The sequence below is a fragment of the Aplysia californica genome, unplaced genomic scaffold, assembly GCF_000002075.1.
Source record: "Aplysia californica isolate F4 #8 unplaced genomic scaffold, AplCal3.0 scaffold00318, whole genome shotgun sequence".
NCBI classification, from domain to species: domain Eukaryota; kingdom Metazoa; phylum Mollusca; class Gastropoda; order Aplysiida; family Aplysiidae; genus Aplysia; species Aplysia californica.
Genome location: NW_004797588.1, coordinates 262105 through 286151, shown reverse-complemented (window position 1 = coordinate 286151; position 24047 = coordinate 262105). Strand labels below are relative to the sequence as shown.

At 38.1% G+C, this 24047-nt stretch overlaps 1 protein-coding gene across 2 annotated transcripts; it reads right to left on the bottom strand.

The window, feature by feature from the left end:
- Positions 1 to 244: 244 nt before the first annotated feature.
- On the bottom strand, positions 245 to 23267 carry LOC101852637 (putative aminopeptidase W07G4.4). 2 transcript variants are annotated; one of them, XM_035970765.1, is made up of 17 exons: positions 23109 to 23267; positions 22543 to 22772; positions 20072 to 20204; positions 19104 to 19169; positions 18400 to 18482; positions 17537 to 17645; positions 17002 to 17120; positions 16120 to 16219; positions 15354 to 15429; positions 8854 to 8939; positions 7848 to 7952; positions 7420 to 7495; positions 6544 to 6662; positions 5697 to 5780; positions 4424 to 4531; positions 3071 to 3202; positions 245 to 2230 (listed from the first exon to the last, which is right to left on the bottom strand). In XM_035970765.1, exons 2-17 carry the CDS (start codon positions 22551 to 22553, stop codon positions 2102 to 2104), a joined length of 1536 nt encoding a protein of 511 aa, XP_035826658.1. In that variant the 5' UTR covers positions 22554 to 22772; positions 23109 to 23267; the 3' UTR covers positions 245 to 2101. The 2 variants fall into 2 exon arrangements, with proteins under 2 accessions (XP_035826658.1, XP_005102298.1); XM_005102241.3 differs by lacking the exon at positions 23109 to 23267 and having other exon boundaries at positions 22543 to 23054.
- Positions 23268 to 24047: the final 780 nt, after the last annotated feature.

The window sequence follows — 24047 nt, the reverse complement described above, 5'->3', positions numbered from 1 at the left end:
AGAGAGAGAGAGAGAGTGATGGAAGGAGAGAAAAAGGGTTATATATTATAAAAGGTGCAAAAATAACACATAAAAACAAAAAAGAGGAAGCAGTCGTTCCTGGTTCAAAAGGAGTGCAGGGGAAAATCCAGACTTAGAGAGCCAAACCTTCATGACCCATCCCTCCTAAAGATCCAAAACATAATAAAACATACAACAATTCACCAGAGCGAATGTTTTCCCATAACCGTAAAAACACAAAGGCAACAGTTACACAATATTTTTTAATGACCTTGGCAAAATAAATGTGCTATATTCACCTCTGTGGAATTCTAACGAAAGTTTTTAAATTTTTAAATACTCCCCCCCCCCAATATATTCAAATTATACATGAATCCATAAAGAAAAACAAAAGAAGAAAGATTGCTTTGAGCACTTCAAAGCAAAAGATTTCCTTACAATCCTTCTCTAAGTCAGAAAGAAATGATAGACAAAAAGAAGCCACAGCCCTAATGTAAAAGCAGGACTCCGTTTCACTAAAACTAAAATTAGGAATGTAAACTAGACTAAACATAATATGTTCTACTAAATATCAACCATACTCTGCTTTGAAATCCGAAATGGTTATCATTTCATTATAATGGCACACAAATATACTGTGAAAAAACCCATTATATTTAATAATGAAAATCCTTATGCCCCATAGCATTTGTCTTAACTAACATTGTTAATAATAACAGTTAATATTGTCTAAGTGTAAGACGGCCAACAATTGTTGAGGAGAAAAGTGATGGTGTTGGACAGGTAGATGTCTTAGCGTCAATATAATACATTAAAAAAACCAAACGGGAAAGTGGGAATAAGTCTTCTTTTGTTCAGGTGATTGTTTTGGTCAGGTTGCCGTTAGTTCAAGATCGACTGTATTTAAAAACTGTGGTAAGAAAAGACACAAACAGTGAAACTCACTTCCATTGTTCAACCAAGTCATCGGGCTTGAAAATTAAGTAGGATATATATATCTCAATGTTCGATTACAAGAAAAGTGTGACAAATGCAAGTATTTTGTTAACTGTAACGATAGGTTTATCCGATTCTGTTCTGAACATGTCACGAAGCAAGTATAAAGGGGAAAAAACCCAATGAAGCCTGAAAAGGCTTGCTTGTATGAGCAGTTACTTCCCTTGACACAACCTCTGATTCAGGAACAAAACGGTCAGCCTTGCGCAATACTTCCTTATTTTGTTTATGTGAAGCACACCAGAACTTAAAAGAGCACTTTATCAATATCAAGTAAAAGTGTTTATATGTCCGCAGCTGCTCTTGTCCCCTACTTTGTGACTTGTCTCTCAAAAAAGTTGGCAGAGAACTTGGTGCACTCTGCCATATCTGCCACAAAATTGTCTTGAATTTGAAAAGAAAAAAGTTTAAAATTTAAAAAAGTGAGAAAAAAAAACACAGAACAAAAAAACAAAACAAAAACAAACAAAAAACCCAGTTTAGTCAAAAAGGTCCAGGATAGCCACCTGTTGTCGGCAAGAAAAGTGGCTGCCTTGGAATGGATTATAGCATTGCAATATTGAAAAATGAATGGGGAAATGAGAAATGGTCTTTTGAACAGGCAATTGTCTAGGAAAGGTGGCCATCACAGCAGGTTGAACTGCAGTCTGCGCATCCAATCTCTACAAAATTCCTAAATATTCAGGGACGTCCACATTAGTCAACGTGGAACATCCTTAAAAGGCTCTGCCAGGACGGACCAAAGCATCTTGAGTATGGATAAATCGATATCTGCTTCGAATACATTGGAATGCAAAAATCTTGTGGACTTTCTTTTAGATGCGTTTCAACAGTTTGATTGATTGTAACATCAACATTCAAGGAAATGAGAAAACAGAAAAAAGATCACATTGTTCGACACTATCACAAATTGCGACCATAAATGAAAAATCCCTGCAGCTCTTCAGCAGCTGGACATCTAACATTTTGAAAAAAAATATTAAGCCTAAACCCCTACAATATGCAAAGCAAAACTATTGTAAGCACATATTTTTTTCTGAAAAGTCAAACAACAATTTAAAAAAACAAACACCAGTTACAAAAAGTGTTTCACTTTCCATTGAAATTACTGCAACAGAAAGTGTGCTGCAAGAGCAACAATTGGGGATCCAGTTGGCACACCAGGGAAAGGGCCACTTGAGCCAGCAATGTCCAGGTGTGAATAAGGCAGTGGTTTTTGGGAGTCCACACCATGCTGGGGACAAAGGAAAGGCAAGCTTTTCAGTACGAATTTCCCGGCACTTGCAACACAATAAAGTCATATACCGGTAATAAAAAAGAAGGAGAGTTAAGGACGATAGATGTTTGAAAGGAAAGGAGAAACAAACCACACCACAGCACTCACCAACTATCCACAAATGCAATGTGACTGAACGCCAATGAGACAGAAAGAAAGGGTACGAATTTTCCTTCACTGACAGGATACAGAATAAGTAACATCAATGATTTTTTTAATAGAAAGAGTAATTCACAGCACTGGCAACATTATCAGGTCATGTATGTGCCGAAGATTTGAGGGGTTACAAGAGAGTAATAAACACAAAAAAGAAGGAGAGATAAAGACGTTTGGTAGGAAAGAAGAAGAAAACCTCACCAAAGCAGTCACCAACTACCTACAAATGCAAGCTGAATGAAAGCTAACGAGGCAAAAATGAAGAAAATTATTTTTCCTCCACTGACAGACAAAGCAAAATCAATGATTTTCTTCCTTCTTTTGCCCTTAAAGTTCTCTTTCTAATCTTTCCAATCACACAATGTGACAATCTCTCGTTGCAAATTCAGCATTCAGATCATGTTGCATCCTGAATGGCCAACGCAAAGTCTTTTACTTTAAAAATACATTTGAAAAACAGCGTTAAGAACCTAATTATGGTTTTATATGATTAAGAAACACCTCAAAACAAAACTAAAAAATAAAGTTCAGCTTCTTTCTGAAACATTCTGCTCCTTAAGAAAGAAAGGCGAGAATAGCAAAAATTCACAAAGTTATTTTGAACGAAGCTCATTACACTTCATTTATGTTTCTATCATTCACCTTGTCCAAACCAGACGCCAAGATGAGGAAAGCACCAGGTCCTTGATGTCCACGGTTGGTCATAGTAGAGGGAGAGTTGTTGGCCTGGAGCACATCTTCATACTCCGATTTCCCAGCATGGAACTCAAAATCCTGAACAAGTTTGGTGGATATAATGCGTATATATAATATAACACATTTTAAAAACTCAGCTAAAACTGGAGCAGTACTCGCTTGTACTAGCAGCAATCAACAGCAAGTCTAATCTGAACTTCCATACAGGAATGCTATCAAAGAAAAGAACACAATGATGATTTACAATTTAGTTTTAGCCTTCAGGATTTATAAAAATATAATTAACATTAGCATCCTAGAAGCTCCAAAAGTCCCAAACAGCTTTATATTCCTTGAAATTCAAAAGACACTCAAATAAATAGGAAATTACTGTAACTATGATGCAACATAAGAATGTCTACAACTGGGAATGGTCATTACCTGTGCAAAAGTCAATAGCACTAGACACAAAATATAGGCTTTTAACTTGCCATAAAAAAAACCCACAATAAATGATAGTGAGCAAGGAGTAAAAAACCAGAGATAAGACTTTTTTCTGAGCCATAAAATTCATCTGGTACCGTACCCAAAATATGTTTTTTAAACTCACACCAAGTGTTTTTGCATTGAAAGGCAATGTCCTTACTGCAAAGAAACACATTCCAATAAAGAGTAAACAGTTATTGAGACTTCCTAAACTAGAGAATTAAATCAGAGTTACGTTCACAAAGTAAAGCTCTCCAACCGCTCAGTGTAAGACCCCATGACAAGTGACGGAATCCTACACTAAGCAGTTATTTTGAAGAAAATGTAAGAAATCTTAAGATTGACTAAATGGGCCTGCAACCCAGAAAATTTTAATATACATGCAACTTGACTTTTTATGGCCTAAACAACAGTATGATGATTGATGTTTCTTACTCTAACATAGGCTGCAATTATATGAGAGTAGAGTAATATAGTATTTTAGTCCTGTGGAATATATTTTGAACAACCGTCTCACAGGAACGGTTATTTCTTGTTAATCTTTTACTCCACCATTGATACATTTGGAATTTGGAGGAGGCAGGCTGTGTCTGCTGTCTAGAATTTTTTAAAAAGGAAAAAAATCAAGAGGAGACTACGCCCCAGCTTTTTATTATTAAAATCGAATACCGCACTCAGGCACAATATTGACATGCTTGTGAGAGTGAATGCACATAAATCCTTACTTCTCTTTTATTAACACCACGAGTACACTCTTTATGCTATGTATAAATATATATATATTCTAATATGTATAAAGATATAATACAGAGAACCATCTTTCAGGAATCTTACATCACGTCGGAGTGTGGAAATTTCGAAGGGATCACCAAAGTTATGGCCAGTTTCCTGAATCCTTTGTGCATTTCTCATCATCCTTGCTGGTCCGTTGTCCATGATAATCTAAAATTAAAAATAATAATAAATCAAGACTATGGTAATGGGGAATGAAGGGTTTATAAAATAGGCTGATTCGCCCTACATTACAGAACAGACATCATTTGCCATTACATTGAGTTTCAGAGAGAAGAGAAACTCAACAATTTAGAGATGGCTAGGAAGTGTTGTGGAAAAACCAAGATGGCAAAAAGATAAAACAAAGAGCAAAGGAACATTCTTTTTCCACTTTAGTTTTAGTAGAGGTTTTACGGCGCTCGCAACTGCATAAGGTCATATGGAGCGCCAGAAGGTTAGAGATTTTACTAGAGAGTAACAAACATAAAAAAGAAGAAGGGAAGATAAGGACGATAGAGTTTTCATAGGATAGAAGAAGCAAACCACACCAGAGCACCCGCCAACCACCCACATCTGGCCTGTTGAGATCCCACCCGAAAATCTTCTGTGGGTTTTGTGAAGGTTCTACCTGTTGATTTTTCCACTTTACTTCTTTTTTTGCATGGGTTCAACAACTATTGGTTACATATATAGAAAGGTCATTCAAAGGCAGAATATTTGGCCTCACAGTCATGAAATGAAGATGGAAAAAGTAAAATGAAAGAAATGACAGGCCACACCAAAATTTCACATATACCGGTAAACCTAAAGTTATTCATGACTGATGGATCCATCAGTGGTGTTGCGCATCCTAATGATGAGCAGTTAAATAAAGGGGGTTGTGGAGAGCCTTTGACTTCAGGTTCCACAGACAAAAGTGCCATTTTCAGGAACGTAATTTAAACTTCATAATTGGTGTAGGAGTATTAATGTTTCTCTAAATTCTATGTATAATCTCAGATTGTCTTTGAACTGTGAAATGTTTAAATTACAAAGAATGGAATCACACAATTATACACCTGGAAACCCTTTTCAAGGATTGATCACCGCTGCATTAATGTGACAAGAAGTTTTCTTAATAAAGGGTGTTGAGTATGGTGTTAGACGTTGTTCTAAATTGTTAAGGGTGTCAATGTATACTAAAAGATCTTTAAACGGAGCTGAAGTTAATAAGCAAGAAGGTTGAGAAATTCAACAAATAGATCTCTCATGTAAGGCTGGGTCTTTGTGGGAAGAGACTCAGAATTCAGATGATCTAACAAGCAGATTATGTACATAGAAAAGATCAACTCACTGAGTAGTTTGGTCCCATAGCACGAATGGCATGGCCTGTCAGGGTTGCAATTGTAAACAGCTGTGGATTCACCGCATCTTTGGCCTGAAAAAAAATTGACCCAAAGACATTAGTCACAAAGTGTTTAAGAGCAAAAGGCAACGTTACTCTACCTTGGTGACCAAAATATTCAACCGGCTTCTTAGTGATCTTAACAGTGCTCATGAAAAAAAAAATCACTTTAAAATTTTGTTCACATATAAACAGAATGGTAAAACAAAGTACTAAACTGTCTTGAGGAAAGACAAAGTGGTGTTAAACTCTGTGTGCTGTTCCCAGTTACCAATAAATTATACTCTACGAATAAATAACATGGTTAAATCCCCTTATTGGCACAGGTTCACAGCAAAACACCAGTCAGAGTAAAGCTGCCCCGTAGTCTTGCATGTGCAAGTCTTTAGCTCATTCAAAAATACACTTTACAACAGCGCAAGAGACCTTGTTTTGAATTTGCAATCGGTTCACTTGAACTTATGTTTTTTCAGGGGTTTTCTTGGGACTCCCTCCATCCACTTAGTCTCAGTACTCTAAGACACTTTTACAAGCTAAATATTTTAAAGACAAATTTGATTATAAACAAACCACTAATCAGTTACAGTACAGGAAAGATATTGGTATGTCCGAATCAAGGTAGAACATAAATAATATGGGAAATGAAAAAGAAAAGACCGGTGGGCAATTTAGGTGAATGAATTTATCAAGAGAAAGCATTTGTCTCCAATCATAAATGTTATACATTACCATGAAGAGGTCTTTTCATTCTACAGAACCCCCCCCCCAACTTCAGTGTATTATCCTGCACACTTACAAGCTCCTTCATACGGCACAGGACATCAGACATGACCATTCGACCTTCTGCATCTGTGTTGCCAACACGGATTCTGACCCCAGCACGAGAACAGATGATTTCATCAGCAACGTAGCTCTCTGACAGGGAAACAAGAGACATTTCTTAGTTACAGTAAAGGCTCTGACGTCTGTCTGTGATGGTGCAGTTGGCTACACACTTGAAAAACACGCAATAGTCAGAGCTTCAAATATGGGTGAGGTCAAAACTGCACTCATTCTTCATGGACTAGAAAACAACATTCCTCTCAATTCCGTGTTCTATTTACAAACCATGCGTGCCTCTTTGAAATTGACTGCTTAGAGTAAGACTCCATCGCACGTCACTTTTCAAAACAGCGGAGTCTTACACCACACAGTCAAAATGACCTATTTTGCATTAAGTAAAGCAATACAACCACAAGAAAAACAAAAACATTCTGTGTTCTCAAAATTGATGGAAGAAAAATGATGATCGTTGTTGTATGATTTAAAGTTTAAAGCTTCTCTCATTGTACTGCTAAATGAAAATTTGGCCAATTAGAAGGGAAACCTGGAGAGAAAGACCCCCCCATCCTCTGGTGAATTCCAAAATGTTATAAGTCATTCAATGTTTTGTTTTTTTTCGTTTTAAGACAAATGCATTACTTTGGCGGGAGAAGGGGAGGGAAAGGGAGAGGGAGAGAGAAACAGAGAGACAGAGAGACAGTGAGATATGGACAGTGTATGGGGGGGGGGGGGGGGGCAATTAAAATTCTATGCGTATGTCCTAAAACCATTATGTTAGAAATCTCAGATTTATTTGCTACCATTTCACAAGAGACTTTTGCATACTGATTTACTGTTGTTTACATTTTACCTTCTCCAACACTGTTCCGGACCATAGCCAAGCCAGCAATAACTCGCAAATTTTCTGGTTGCAGAACAGACAGCACCTTAGGAAAAAAGGGTCCAAATTATATTACAAACACTTCTATGCATGAGAATTGGTGGCTCGCCTCAATAACAATAATCCGTACCACGGTTCACCAGTATGAGGAAAGAGTGCTGAATTATCGGGCAGAAAAAAAGGATGTAACTTTTATCAGTCAGAAGGATAGTTTCTGTCAAAATGCTATTATGGGGTACCAACATGTCTGCACCCTTTCACACATGTTCAGATCACATTCTGTGTTGATTTAGCATGATGAAGCATTCTCTCGCAGAACTCAGAAGCCCAGGAGAATAGGATTTGTGTAAAATTAGGATCAGAAGCCCAGAACTCAAAGAGTTGAAGCCGCTTTTTACCTTCATGAATCCTGCCACAGCCGCAGCCCCACACTTGTCTCTGTGCATTCCAGCCATGATACCCCCAGCCTTGATGTCCGCACCGCCAGTATCGTATGTGATACCCTGGTTATATACAGAAAAGAATAAAGAATGCAATGTCACAGGATGTACTTTCAAACATCATACAAAGGAATAAAAAGGAGAGGCGTTGTGTATGTCTTAGTTAGCTCAGTTAAAAAGTGCTACCACCATAGTTTGTATAAGCACTAAGAAAGGGCTTATTTCTCTGAGCATCAAATATAAATAGCTTGAACAGAAAGTTCATACACAAATTCGCAAGCTTTTTTTTGGAATCGTTAAAAATGTTTTCAGTATATGCAAAAGTTTGAATGACTATATGTATAGATACAGTCGAGCCTGCTCTAAAGGCCACCCAGCCATAGACAATCACCTGTACAAATGATCACTTCCCATTTCCACTGTTGCATTTTAAAATTATATTGACACTGTTTAAGAAGACCATATATGTCTAAGAAGACCATATATGTCTAAGACAATCGTTTTTCTCCTCAACAATGGGTGACCGTCTTGGACAATTTTGACTGCATTTCTTTCTGAAGCCCAAATTTTTTTCCTAATTTGATCTCTAGCATAAACGCAATGACCCACTTTAGACCAGTAACAACAAAATCACAATTCCCATTGTTTCGCCCCTGAAATATTTACGGTAAGCTTCCTTGATTTTGTCATTTTCTAGTATCCTTTACTGGTTTTACAAAGAAATGGTAAGCATAGATTTATAAAGCAGATTAAAAGAGAATATCTGCAGGTTAGTTCAAAATGGAGATATAATCCTTCAGAATTCGTTGCTTTATAAAAAATAAACAAACAAACTTTGTTGACTACATGTCATTGCCCTTAGAACCCAATGAGACAAATAAATGACCAAACTGAAATCATTGTTCAGAGTGAAAACTGACACACTAACCCATACTTTTATGTATATTTTCACAAAAGAACACACCTTCCCAACAAGAAACAAAGTCTTGGAGATTTCTCCCTTGCCTTTGTACTCCAAAAATATGAGTCTTCCTTTGTGACGATCAACACCTGAATATAGAAGAAGAAATACGTTGCAAATAATGAAGGACGAGGACAAATATCAGCAAAGGGGGCAAATCAGTTCAACAATGAACTGAAATCTGAAGTTTATTACAATAATCGCAAAATCTAATATAAGAATCATGGTTTTGATGTGATCTGGATTTAACACCCCTTTTGATTATGCAGTAAGAATAATAAGTAGAACTTTCGAAAATCCATCTCTCAAACTGCCAAGCCAAATAAGAGAAGAACCATACAAATACTAAAGAGACCTCAAACCAAGGTTAATGACGCTGCAGTCCAACATCATCCAATTAAAGTTGGTCATAGGCCTACACTAAAAATTAACAAACAAAGAGGAAGGGAGTAAGCAACAAAAAAAAAAGACAGTTGATAGACTATTAAAAACAAAGCTGGCAATCAAAATGTTTTTGTTCCAACAAAAATGACCCATTAACTAGGCACTTCAGTGAAATTTTCAAACTTCTCCGAGGGCACTAAAATTTGGATTATTGAAAAGAGCTTGGCTTTCTGTTTTCAGAACTTAAAAAATTTTTGTGCTATCTTTGTTCGTTTAGAAGCAGCGACCGTTTTTGTGAATCAATTTTCGCCCTGATTCGGCCAAATTTTTGCACTGCATTTTGTGCCACCAAAACTCGAAATTTTGCTTCACAACGTCATAATATCCTTAATAATAGTTGTATCGTGACCATTGAGGTATCATTTTGTTTGCCGTTTTATATAGAATCAATATATAAAAATAAAAGTCAAGTACATTAAGAGTAAAATTCTATTTACAGTTTAATTACGTCATAATCGTGATGTCGGGAGTCCAGTGCCTATTATCCCAAAAAAGAAACGGGCACACTTTCCATAATAATGGTCCGATTTTCAAAAGAAAAACATCACTCATTTTGTTTTAAAGAGTTCTGTAACTTGCCATTGGGGAAAAATCATTAAAATTGAAAACAGTTTCAATCTTACATGCATAACTCAAGCAGGAGGTTGGCGGGTGCTCTGGGTGCGGTTTGTTCCTTTTTCCCTATTAACAATCAACCGTCCTTATCTCTCCTCGTTCTTTTCTGTGTACGTTACTCTCTTGTAACATCTCTAATCTTCGGGGCTTATATATGACCTATTTGTGTTGCAAGTGCCTTTTAAACCCAAGCATAACACATAACACAGACTTGAAAAAAATTCAACGAGTATGGTATAAAGCGGGAAATCACCATAGAATATGATAATTACTAAGGGTCATCAAATACAGATATATATATATATATATATATATATATATACATATATATATACACCATGCAATGACTCATATCCCGAAGAACTGCGACACCAGTTCTATGATCAACTGAGTGACCTTTTAAACACCGTGGATGACAAAGATAATGTGACAATGATAGGGGACTTCAAAGGCAGAGTGGAAACAAGGAAGACGACGTGGGAGAGATACATGAAGCCACACAGTGACAGGGTTACAGATCAAAACAGCAATGGGGAAATGCTATTACAGTTGTGTGCAGAACATGAGCTCGTCATATCAAATATCTTCTTCCAACACAAAAGGAGTCAAGTTAAAACTTGGTACAAATGCAATGATCTAAAGATAGCATCAAAAATTGATTTTATCCTAGCCAAAAGATCGAAACTGAGAAAAATCAGAGACTCAAGAGTGATTCCCATCTACATCACAGACTCTGACCACAGACCAGTCATCATGTTTACTATTGACACACCAAACAGGAAGAGGTCAGAAGCAAAGAAACGATGAGAAGTCGTAAATCTCAGAAATATAAATGACAATAACAAGGATAAGATACATGAACGTTTGAAAGATGTATTTCACAAATTTCCCCCAAAATTGGGAGACATGGAAGAAGAATGGAGCCAAGTCAAAGCATGTGTGTACAGAGCATTAAAAGAAGAGTTCGGCACCGGGAAAACAAGAGGGCAGGAAAAGAAAACAACTAGATCTATATGGTGGAATGACCAAGTGAAGGAAGCCGTCCAACTGAAGAAAAAGGCATTCAAAAAGTGGTAGAAATCAAGGACGGAGGAAGATTACATCCTATACATAAAGGACCGCAGCTATACATCAAGGGTAGTAAAAGTAAAAGAAGCTAAGAACAGATCGTGGTCAGTATATGGAGAACAACTGGTAACAAAATGTAAAGAAAACCCTTGAGAGTTTTACTAGAAAGTTAAAAAAGCATGAGGATGCGGTAAGAACCATTCAACCAAACTGAAATAGTCAATGATGAGCACGGAAAACCCTATTTTCAGAAAGCCAAAGATTAAGGAAAGATAGAAACGCTATTTCCAGGAGCTGCAGAATCCTACAGCAGAACAACAGCAAACACCTTCTCACCGAAAGAAACCACGCCAGAACCATCACTACTGCAGAGTGAAACCCAACATGTTATAAAGAATAGCCCCACAAACAAAGCGATAGGCGTTGAAAACATCACAGAATCACAGCAGAAGAGATCAAACTATACGGCCATATCGGAAAACTCTGGCTATGGAAGATATTTAGCCTGGCCTGGGCGACAAAAACAACACAGAGCCTACAGAGGAATATCCCTTCTCAGCCGTGAGGATATAACGTTTGCCAAGATACTGGAAATGAGAATGAGACCAATTGTAGAGACTCAACTCAATGAATCCCAGTTTGGCTTCAGAAAAGGCAAGGGCGGAACTGACGGTTTTTTTTTGCATTCGGACAGTTGTGTGAGACTGCCATTGGACATGACAAGATTTCAATATCGTCTTCGTGGACCAAGAAAAGGCGTTCGACAGGGTAAATAGATGTCAACTTTGGGAAGTCTTAGAGGTTTTAGTAGCGGTTTTACGGCACCCGCAACTGCATAAGGTCACATGAGGGCCAAGGGGTGGATGTCAACAGAGAAGTCATTACAGGGAATCACCTTTCTAGCTTCTACAGCACAAAGTCTGCTTAGACTATCAAGGCACCCCGAAACAGCGGGTCACAAGAGTGTGACAAACATACAAAAGAAGTAGAGGAAAATGACGATATTAAGGATTAGGAAAGAAAAAGGCGCAGTTCCCTGTTGTAGTTCAGACATAGTTATGAGCATGCCATTGTTCGATCAGCCCATTTACAATTCTACTGTGCATTAGAACGTCCCCTGTTTTGGAATGGCATAAAGGCACTTCAGTCAGTGGCATCGCCCCGGGGAGTAGTCTTAGTCTTAGAGTAATATGGTGTTAAAGGACAATTGCTCAAGAACATCATGGCACTTTATAAAAACAGCCTGTATGCCGAAAGGTCAACAGAAGGACTATCGGACTGTTTCCCCATCACGTCTGGGGTGAGACAAGGGTGTGTTCTCTCTCCGCTTCTCTTCATCACGAAAGCAGCAAATGACAACTTCAATGAACTGAGCGAGCTTGTATTTGCTGATGACCAAAGTACATTAAATACAGATGAAGAGGAATCACAAAAAACACACAACAAAATTAATTAATGAGGAATGTAAACACCTAAACATGAAAATCTTCATTTCAAATACAGAAGTTATGAAGGCAAGAAAAACCCCAGGGAAACTCAACATCCTTGTTGACGGAACACAACTCCAACAAGCAGAGGAATTTAAATATCTGGGAAGCATCTTTTCACTAGATGGGAGTATGGACAAAGAAAAAGAACTATGAAGGCAAATGCAGTGACCTACCAGCTAGCACCCCTTCTCAGTCACAAGAACATTCCAACTGAAGTGACATCCCCTGCTCATCAATAGAATCTTCATACCAACATTAACATACCAGTGCCAAACATGGTCTCTAAACAAGGCATGAGAAAGGAAAATCAATGCACGCGAAATTAGATGTTTCTGCAAAACCTCGAACGTCATCAGAGGAGACCGCATAAGGAACGAGACCATACGTCTACCAGTAGTAAATTTATTAGAGCGTCAAAGAGTCAAATGGTTCGGACATCTAACTAGAATGCCCCAGAAACAACTAGCGCCTAGAGCTTACCACATCCGCGAATCCGGCTTTAAATCAAGAGGACGACCAAGAAAGACCTGACTAGATGGGGTTAAAAAGGCCCTGGAACAATATAACTAATTAGCATCTATCTATCACAGACGCCGAAACCTGCACCTCCCCTCGACATCCTAAGGATACCAGAGGAGGGTAAAAGTAAAATAAAGTAAGAACTGAGGAGCAAAAGTGCTCACTTTGTTGCAACTGGCATCTTTCTTCAGGGTTGTTTCATCAGTGGAAAAGAGTAATAGGCTTACACAGCTAATACCGTGAGTCGTGGAAGGATGGCGGCCGTGGTAATTATAAGACAAATAAGACAAGAAGGATATATAATAGAGAAAATGTATAAAGTTGAAGAGTAGGTAAAGTGGGATGGAGAAGAAAAGAGAGGTACGGTTATGAAAATAAGAGGGGAGTGGGAACACACGAAATTACACACTTACACACACACACACACACACACACACACACACACACACAGAGAGAGAGAGAGCGGGGGCGGGGGGCATGCAGTGAATCCCACAACCCAGTACATAGCATTTTTCGTTCTTGTTCATACGATAGAAAATAAAGAAAATCTGGATCGGTACTAACAATAGACCTAAGAAACTTTATCAAGCAAATAATTGCATCAGATACTTTAATAGGCGTCCCAATTTAATTTTTAACAGTGTTAACAACACGAGTCCGGACTCTTGGTACTAGATCTAGGCCCCAGGCCTACGCAATGAAAGGCTTTGGGCAGGGGAAAAAAGGTGGGAGGTGGGAGGGGGGAGCTCAGTGAAAAGGAAATACTTGGGTCTAAAAAGTCTCGTTTTCTTTATACTATCGAATGAACTAAGGCACAATGTGAGGTCAGTGATTATAAAACATTACCAAAATTGATTAACTTTTGAACTAAAGTTTAAAAATCTCTTGGTGATGTATTTCCCTGTCTGTTACATTTCAAACAATGAAGAGAGGGAGCCAAAAGCTCAAGGCGAAAATGCGTGACGTCACGACTCTGCGCGATGTCACGGTGGAAGGGTTCAGCTAGGTTTTCGCGGATTTGGTTGATAAAAGGGTAAGACTTCACTAGCCAAGGTAAGACTTCTACGATAACCATTTAAACGTTTTCTGGAAGAACAAAGAATGGTTTACCAACAAGGGTAGTTTGAAAAAAATATGACGAGAAAATTGATCAAAAATCAATGGTTAAAAATTGTCTATTTTTCAACTTGAAATATTTCGAGACTCATTAGTCGCACATCGACCTGGAAAGAAGCGTTTTGAAGGCCATCCACAGGTCTTTAAAGACATGTATCGGACTTGAATGTTGGTCCACTAAATTAAACAAAAATATGGGCAGTTTGAACCCACTGTCGCGATGAGACGTCATGTCCGGAAACAAAACCCAATGGGACTTTCCGAAGCCAAATGACGCTATAGTGAGCGCGTTCACTGAAGTGCCTACATTAACAAAAAGATCTCATTACCGCTAGTCCAACATCATTTTCCCCCTGTGATCCACATTGTTTGCTGCCCCCAACCAAGCATGATAAAATAGCTGTTCGCTCTTTGGGTGCGAAAATTATACAATGTTGCTGGTATCATAGCTCACAGCCTTTTGTTTTTGTTTTGAATGAACTGAATAAACTGAATGGGCTATCAGACACAAATGCATGTCATTTCAAAGACAAAGCATTAGTTTGTTAGAGCTATTCAGAGTAAAAAAAAAAGGCAGTGACAATTATGTATTCTGTTCTTTTTTGTCTACACATCCTTTACATATGCCAGAAGCAGAAAAATGGAATTGTACAAAATGAAACAACACTTATTCAGTATCAAGTGGGGTGTTAAATTTATACTGTCACTTTTCCCTTAGCTAGATTCATTTTTAATCAATTCACCAAGACTATTAAGTCGAAGAACTAGACGTTTTTAAGTAATCAAACATTAGGTATTGTAGGCATCTCATGAATGCATAAGGTTATTTATGTTGGAAAGAGAGAGCTGGAAATGACTCCAACATCCATGAAATGACACTCGTCATTCGTTTCTTGAAGCAGGGTATACAATGAATCTAAATGATGTCAGAATGTGATAATATCAGAGCATACAAGCTTCACAATAATTTTTGCAATAAACTAGATATTCTGTACTGGCGTAATACTGTGCACGAGTAATATGTGCCATACATAAATAACAAAGCCTACATGTAGGCACTTGTCATTGTAAAACAAATTTCCATTTACAGATCAATTAAAAAAGTGGTACTTTTTCAAATTATCTTGAATTATCAAGAAAAAAAACTTTGGGTTGCAATTCAAATTTAATTCATAATCAATAAAACCAGTAATTTTACATGTGGTTATGTAACTGAAAATGGAAAACAAAACCAGACTGTTCCCAACCCACCATTTGCGGCCCTGTTCACAGCCCCAAGCAGGGGGAAGTCTTTGTTCAAAGTGGTCACATCTGAAATCACATCCATCTGAAGACAAAAGATAAACATAGTTAAACCAATAGAGTAAATCATTTAGAGTCAACATGATCACATTGAGATAGGTAAAACCTGGTCCTTAAAGCAAAGAATAATATGTGAGAAGTGTGTCATATATATAACCGAGTAAAGATCATATACATAAAGGCTTGTACAAACAATCTTATATGCATTAGATACTGACATCCATTTGTACTCACCAGGTTTCATGTTTTGTTTTTGAGCCGCTAACTATTCATAAAACGTACAGTCACTTTTTAATTTTTAAATATAGTGATAAGAGCTATTTATCAGTTAAACAACTTTCATTGTAAAATATCAGACAATGATCTTGGGACGTTGGAGTTTGTTAATTTTCCATCCAGTAGGCCTACTATGTTAGAAACTACAAACTCTCATCTTCTCTTGTCTAACATGTGGTGCCCAAATGGTTACATTGATTCCCTTCTAATATATTATTTCCAAGGATTTACTTAACGTGGTATATTTCAGGATGGAAAAGATTATTGCATCTCTTATTTTTGCCATTTGGTTGAAACAGTTTAAGAATCTAAGGATGAAGGCTTGTTTTTATATTACGCCATGAGCTATTCATATATATGAGTATTGTCTGAACTTGAGAACATTCTTAGACTAGTTAAAGTTATTGAGCCTACAAGCATGAGACAGCAAGTTAAGTACCTCAACACAGGAGTCCTTAAATATTTGGCGCAAGTATTCTTCCACTCTCGGAGCAGCCATTCTCTCTGGATCTGAGCCTCCAATGTCCCTTGCAACAGCTCTGAAATATCAGGGGAAATAAATGGTCTACAATTGCCTTTCACCCGCACTTGATTTGTATTGTATGAGTTTATCCCTTTTGTCAACCTTAAGTTTATTTTGAAGGCAGTATCTCCAATCTAACACTTATCTCTGAGAAAATAATAGAGCCAAGAAAACTCCAAAACAACTATTAAAGTTAAAAAGAAAAAGCCCTGCGAGTCACAGTCATGAATTTTAAACGAATTGAGCAGTGCACCTTCAGTACTTTCCACGAGTATTTCACCTCTCACATTTCAACAATACAAATTTGTTTAGCTTCATGTTGGGAAGGTTAAGCTGATGGGTTGCATAATGTATCTCCAGCTTATAGGATCAGTCATGACATTTTTTCTTCTTATCTACTGCACAAGAAAAACCAATTTCATGTTTTCATTTAAATGCATGAAACTCATAATATTTACCAACAGCAGGACATTAAAGCATAGAAATATGCATGGAAAGAGATGGTGAAAGTACAATGTCAGTTTCTCCCAAAGACTGATCAAATGCATTTCACCTTCCTTTATCTTTACTTACGTTGTGACATTTTCAGGCAGTCTATGTGATCTTAGAGGGGGTAAACATTAGTATTGAATCTATGAGAGAAGTTTACATTACACAAATAAGAAATCATTTACTGCAGCTAGGCAAGTTCAAGTTCAGTCCAGAAGTAAAAAACTGACCAGTGTAAATAAAAACTTAATAATTGACACTGATGCTACATTAGTTCAAAGCTATCACACTAACTTCTACACGCCTTACCTTCCTTTCTCAAAGGCTGCTGCCAGGTCCACATCCTTGGTACTAAAGCTGTTATTGCTGGTCCAAATTCCAAGTCTAGAAAGCTTGGGGGGCTTTCCAGCTTCACTCAACTCTAAAGGCTGCAATAATGTTACAGTTGTAACTCAAACTAGATCTATTGATTTTTGCAAAATATACTGTCAGAACACAACCTTCAACTAAAGAAAATGCTGAGGCACACAAGCTTTTAAACTCACATTATATTCTTATGGTACAGAATCCCCACATTTCCACATAAACTTTGTTTTCTTTGATCTAAATTGACTTTACTGCTCTATTTCAATCTTACAGATTCAGCTGTAGGGTAGTAAGAACATTGTATTTGTTTTACTGTGTCATGTAAGCATTGTGCCTAAATTTGGTTTAGGTAAATAGCAATTAAACGAGCGTACACATTTATGAAAATCTTCTAGCATGGGGTCATCACATTGCCAGCTAGAAGACAGTAGTCTCAACAATGCCTCCTGAAAAAATTTCCAAATTTAAGAATACTTACCAGGTATGCTTTCTGAAGAGTGCCAAGAACAGCCACAAGAACAGCACGGTCGTAGAGGTCACTCTCCACTGTGATGAGAAGTGGCTGTTTGCAGCCAGCACTGATGGCACTGAAGGCATGAGAGGTATTTGGGAATAAAATCACAAACTCTACCTTTCTCAATGAGTACTATCTCTCATTTTTGACAGCAGGAAAGCAAGACGTCAAAAATGAAAATTTTTTTCAAGTCCAAAAGATAAATAAAAAAAAAAAAAATCACAAATCCAGAGGCATTGGAAACAAAGTTCATTGTGATATAAGCATGGCCATTAAACATTTTTTATAAAGAACTGACAGGCTGTTGGATTTGCATTTCACTTTATATGACCTATGTTTACTAAATGTAAAAAAATCAGTGACTCTTATGCATTGAAGGCGAAAATAAATGACTGGGATCAGTCTGGAGCCCAATCCAATTTTACTTCAAATTGCTACCATGGACATTTCTCTCCATGAACAAATCAAAATTAAGCGCAATTTGAAATAATTCTTAGGGTTTTTATTCATTTGTTTAGAAAGATGACATGTGCTATTGAAGCATACTCCAGATTTTTACATCTGTTTTCGCCAAATAGAGTGCTTACTACTTAAACAGATCTTTACACACTTTACTGCATGAACTTCTGACTGTTCAAATTAAGAAAATATAAAAAACTTTATTCTTTTTTTTATTAAATAGCCACATGTTAGACTCAATGGGTCACAATCTGAGTCTCTCCCAATGAACAGACCAACTCAGCTGAAAGACAAACTAAATTTTTACATCTACAAGAAATTTGAAAACACAAGGGGAACAAAATCTTGGCAAGACATAAACCTCCTACCGCTGAATGCCAGCCCCTGCAGCATCTGCAAAGCGCCTGACATCATCCTGATCTCGATTCACTGGGCCTGTAGCAGCATAAATCTGGTAAGAAATGAGTGCTGATATCATTTTGATAGAATAGATAGAAGCATGCATAGATATATTACCACTAACAACTAATATGTGAGGATAAACAGCCCCTTTCCCTGAAATACTTGCATAGCCTTAATACTTACTTTTACTTTTTCATCTTCTGTTGCCATTAAGCGTTGAGGGGAGATGCAGTTTTCTATGGCAGGCCAGCTCAGCAGCTGATCTTTGCGTGGTCTACCTCTACCTTTATAGCCTGAGTGCTTGGTGTTTATAGAGGCTCTTGAGGCTAACTAGCTAAATGACATTTGTAACAGGTGGCCAAACCACTTTATTCTGTTTTTCTATGAAATGCACACAGGTAATAGTTGTTCTTGCTTCTTCAGAAGCCATAGCAGTCACTTCCTCTTCACATACATAGCTATAATATGACAGGTCATCAATGGGTATTAAGATTATTAAAATGTTCACTAAAAAATCTCAAATTCAAACAGTGGGCCCTGCAGGTAATTCTTTGATAATGGCCTACTTACTCCACTAAACAGTTTTCAAAGATAGAGTAGACGAATAAACACAAAATTATAATAATAAAATCAGCGAGGTAGCGGTTGAGATAACTAGATAGCCTCCTACCAATCGTTTGGAGGGAACACATTCTGCAATCAAAAGGACAGGCTGCTTTTCAATCCCATTGTCTACCTGCAACAATAATGAAAAAGATTGCATACATCATGTATAAGTATGAGCCAAGTTATATTATTAGCAAACATTTTTTAGTGCAGCTCACAGAGCCTAATGCGAGGACCCTTTTATAGACATTGCTTCATTTGATATGCAGGAAATATGCAAACACTTCATTTTAGAGTTAAGGGTTCAAACCAGCAGCAGAAACAATGTGTGCATTGACAAGATGAGAACATGAGAGTGCCATTTCATTTTTTGCTTTCACCTAAACTATTACCACACCCCATCTTATAGACAATACTTCACGTGAATTATTTTTCCTTTTATACACCCTTCTCCCAACTTGTGAGGTCAGTTTCCGACTCCTGATACAGATACTGTATTCTACAATTGTTAAATATTTTTGCCTTTAAATAATCAAGGGAAAAAGGTTTACTCTAGAGCTGAACTGAGCTGTGTGTAGTAACTGAGATTTTGATGGCATGAGTCCAATTAACACTATTCTTAAGTTGTATGAGGTAAAGAAAATGGTTGCAGAAAGTTCAGGACTAAATATTATATAAGTGGCAGGACTTCTACAGTATAATCGGACAAGATGAAAAAAGGTTCCCAAAATGGCAAACTAAATTTGAAGATCCTTATTGCTTGTACATTTTTTGTTTCCTATAAATGTAGCATTAGTGATTAATGGTTCAAAATAAGAAATTAAACAATCCCCTCCCCCCCCCAATCTTCAATTTTACCTATATATAGCATATTACAAGTGAGTACATACTGTGCTTATCCCCTCCAACTTAAGTATCATGTATACTATGAGTGGACCACCACATGTGTTGTAGCTTGCTGTTGAATCCAGTGTATAACCAGAAGAGATCATGAATAATTCTAAGAAATTGCAAACAAAATTTCAGTCTCACCGCAGCTGCCCGGTCAATTACTTCCTTGATGGCTGACAACGGCCCAGTTAGCTTTGAAGTAGTGTCTGTGACCACAACAACTGCATCAAAAGAAGCATCTTGAACGTCAGATGACAGTACTAACTGTGGATGTCTGAGGAAATATGTTACAAATAGTAAAACAAAGATTTATTTCTGGAAAGGTTAGAGAATATATATATGACACACAATTGAAGACAATGTGGTGTTTAACACCTCATCTCTTGGAAGAATCAGAGAATCAGCACTGACCTTCGCCATCTTGAAAAAAGATCCCCCATGAAGTTACAAATGGCTATTCAGACACTGCCAGATGTTACATGACACTACTTTTGTGCTAAATCTTAGTCTTGTGAAAACCTGTACATGATGTAAATTGTTTATCTTGCACTAAGAACTGTGAATTTGGTACACTTACTTACATTTTATCATTGGCTCTGATTGAAACATAAAATAGGGAAAAAGATTTAAAAATACAAATACGAGTGAGAATGAATTATACGGAGGTAAAAAACTGAACTCTCGAAGGCACAATTTTAGTTTTAGTAAGGTTTTACAGCGCTCACAACTGCATAAGAAAATACGAGCGCCAAGGAGTAGAAATGTCAAGAGAGAATTAGTCCTGACAAGGAATCGGGCCTGCTCACCTCTCTAGCCTCAACAGCACAAAGTCTGCTTCGAATATCAAGGAACCCCAGAAATAGCAGTTCACAAGAGAGTGATAAACATACAAAAGGAGTAGAGAATAAATGATGATAGTAAGGATGCGGAACGAAAAAGCAGCAGTTCCTCTATGTTGTTCCGGCACAGTATGAGCATCACATTGAAAAATCAGCCCATTTACAATTCTGTGCATAAGAACATGTTAATATCCCCGCTTTGTGAATGGCCTAAAGACAACTTCAGTCAGTAGCACTGCCGTGGTTGGGGGGGGGGGGGAGGCACAATTTAATAATTTAACTTTAATTTTGAGGAAAAGTTCAATATCGAACTGAACACAAAAAGAGGCAAAAAGGTCACAGGTCTAGAGTCAGTAAACTATAAAAATAAAAATGTTACCACCCTGGTCAACTGCTATCATGTTCCATAGATTAATCGAAGCATAAAATGATAATAAAGAGCAGATGAGTTTGTGAGGCGTGGTGTTGAATTCTTAATGTATTATAAATAAACAATGTTAAGTTAATCAGACAGACACACTGACACACAGAAAGCCAAAACAAAACAGAAGTGAATTCTTAGGGCCTCGTTAAAAATCCATACGGACGAGAAATACAAGCTAGGCTAAATTAAATCACCATGCTCAAATAAGTTTTGGGCCCAGCGCATTATAATTCTTTATTACCACTTTAAAATCTTATCAGCACAACAATTAAGCACATTTAAGAGCAGATCTAGATCTATATCTAGATTTCTAGTCAAAGATCAAATCCGGGGGCTCTCGTGGCCTAGAAGTTAAGGTGGCCTCTCATTCAAAGGTTCCGGGTTCGAATCCGGGCAGCGACCGAAAAATGTTCTTCTCTAAAATTGTCTCCTTTCACCTCCTTTCCTGCTCTCCAGCAATGCTCTGTCGTCTGCTTTCTGTCCCCACCCCCTCACCTCCTTTGCCCCCCCCCCCACCCTCTGGGCTCCTGACTTTTTCTGCAGCCTTTCTACTGCTACTCCTTGGCTCCTCCTTACTGCTGTCTTTCTGCCACACCCCTGATCTTCTGGTAGGAAAGATCTACACCTAGCCTTCTCGGGCAAGGGCGAAAAATCTCGGAGGGCCCGCGTGCAAGTTGAACACGTTAAAGATCCCTTAAATGGTGGTCTAAAATCGATAAGAGTAGGCTTCGGCCGCTACTCGGGAAAAATTCAAAATTTCCTAGATTACAAACTGAAAATATAAGGTGTGTCCCGCGCGAGACCTCAGTTGAGAGCGTCGTAAAACACTTACAAAAAAAAATTATTAAAAAACTCAAATCCGAAATAATATAAGTAATGGGCAATTTATAAGTTAGCAGCCTATTTCTCATTCACTTTCTATTAAGAATTATTTTTTAACCTGCTAGGCTAACCTAGAACCTTACCTGAAAGATTTAGCTTAAGGCATCTATAAAAAATAAAGTGACTTATGATCTTTCTCTTTCCCAATATTCTGTTTTAACTTTTACAGAAGGGGTCTGACAGGTGATTTGCATACTCAAGCATCATTAATTGATGGTTTCATCGTCTATAATCCTCACCACAACCTGATATGCCCCATTGTCGAATGTGCTTTGTTTTCTTTTCAATTTCAATGTGCGCTGCTAGATCTATTGCCACACCCCCCACTCGACCAGTTGGTCAGAGAACAACCACCAGCATCCATCCGACTTTCCAAAGAAATCAGCGGAAGGGGGGGGGGTGTAAAGTTAACTCTAGAAAAATCTAGATCTATTGCGTAAAATTAATACAAAAACTGATCAACTTACAGCTCCATCATTCAACAGGGGATAGTCTGATGACAATGGAATTTCTGCTTCACAGTTCTTCGCACAAGTGCCTGACCAGCCGTGGAGGAAGGAAGAGGTGTCGACACCTTTGTTTGTGCAATGGCAATGGCCTGCTTTGCCCTTGGCCCACTGGTGCAGTTGTGGAGTTTATCTGCTCTCTACAAGTAGATACACGGCGATAACAGTTGAGCTTTTATCCGCGACTTCAACTGAAAATGGAAACGAGTAACAGTAAACTGCGTCATATAGGCCTAGATCTAGAGAGTTGTTATTGCCTGTCTATTGTTCATTCGGGTTCAAACTGCTTTTACCTTTATAGGCTAAGATTTTTTGTTTTTTCCCGTTACAACACTTTCCTTTTCCCAAGAAATTTTCTTGGCACGAGCTCGATTGAAGTCGTGACATTATTATCATTCAGTGGCACTTTTCAAGAAAATCTTTTTCTTGGGAAATCAGGGGCAATATGCCCTACGAACCTCTCCTTTCGTGAGTGTGTGTGTGTCTGTGTGTGTGTGTGTGTGTCACTGTGTGTGAACGTAGCTTACCTACTCCACGCGAGTCCACGGTCCCGATCAAATCACGCTGTAAAAGTCACGTGACACGGGTGTCATATGATCGGGATGACACTATAAATAGTGACCTTTGACTAGGGTCAAAACAATGACTGGTGAGGCAAGGCTGTCTTTCCACTGAGGAAAATTGACGCTTTTTTTTTCTCCTCCAGACTTTGCCCTTGGCCAAGCTAAGTGTGAAGGACGAACACTGTGGCACAGGCTAAAGGATCAGCGTTTTGCTGGCCTGTCAGTCCAGAGAGGATCATGAACATCATGTACAAAGCATAGTCCTATATATAGGTCCTAATTATACGGTAGGCCTACCATTCATGCGCCTACAAAGCCCTTTTGACTGTGATGTCTGGGCAGACTCTCCATGACAATCTGAGAATGCTGTTAAAATTATTGAACGGCTGCATTGTATTGTGGTATATTGTTCTATGCCACTTTGCAGAGAGAGAGAGAGAGAGAGAGAGAGAGAGAGAGAGAGAGAGAGAGAGGGGGAGAGAGGGAGAGAGGGAGAGGGGGTTATAAGTTTGGGCAGAGCTGACAGCAGTGGCTCTTGGTTTTTCGATTTCGATGGGCTAGTAGTCTGTTGTTTCTCTGTGTGATTGGTGTTTATTTCCTGCCCAAAAACACCCTTACCTTATTGTTTTACTACACTATACTTCTCTTTTATTCTAACATACGAAGCTCACACACGTACAGTCTCACACACACATGCACACTCACTCACAACACACACACGCGCGTACACGCACAAACACACACAACAGACACGCACATGCACACGCGCTCACACACAACACACACCCACACAACCCACACACGCACAAACACACGCATACACACACGCTCACACGTATAGAGAGAGAAACACACGCACACACACAGACACACAAACACAGAGAGAGAGAGAGAGAGAGAGAG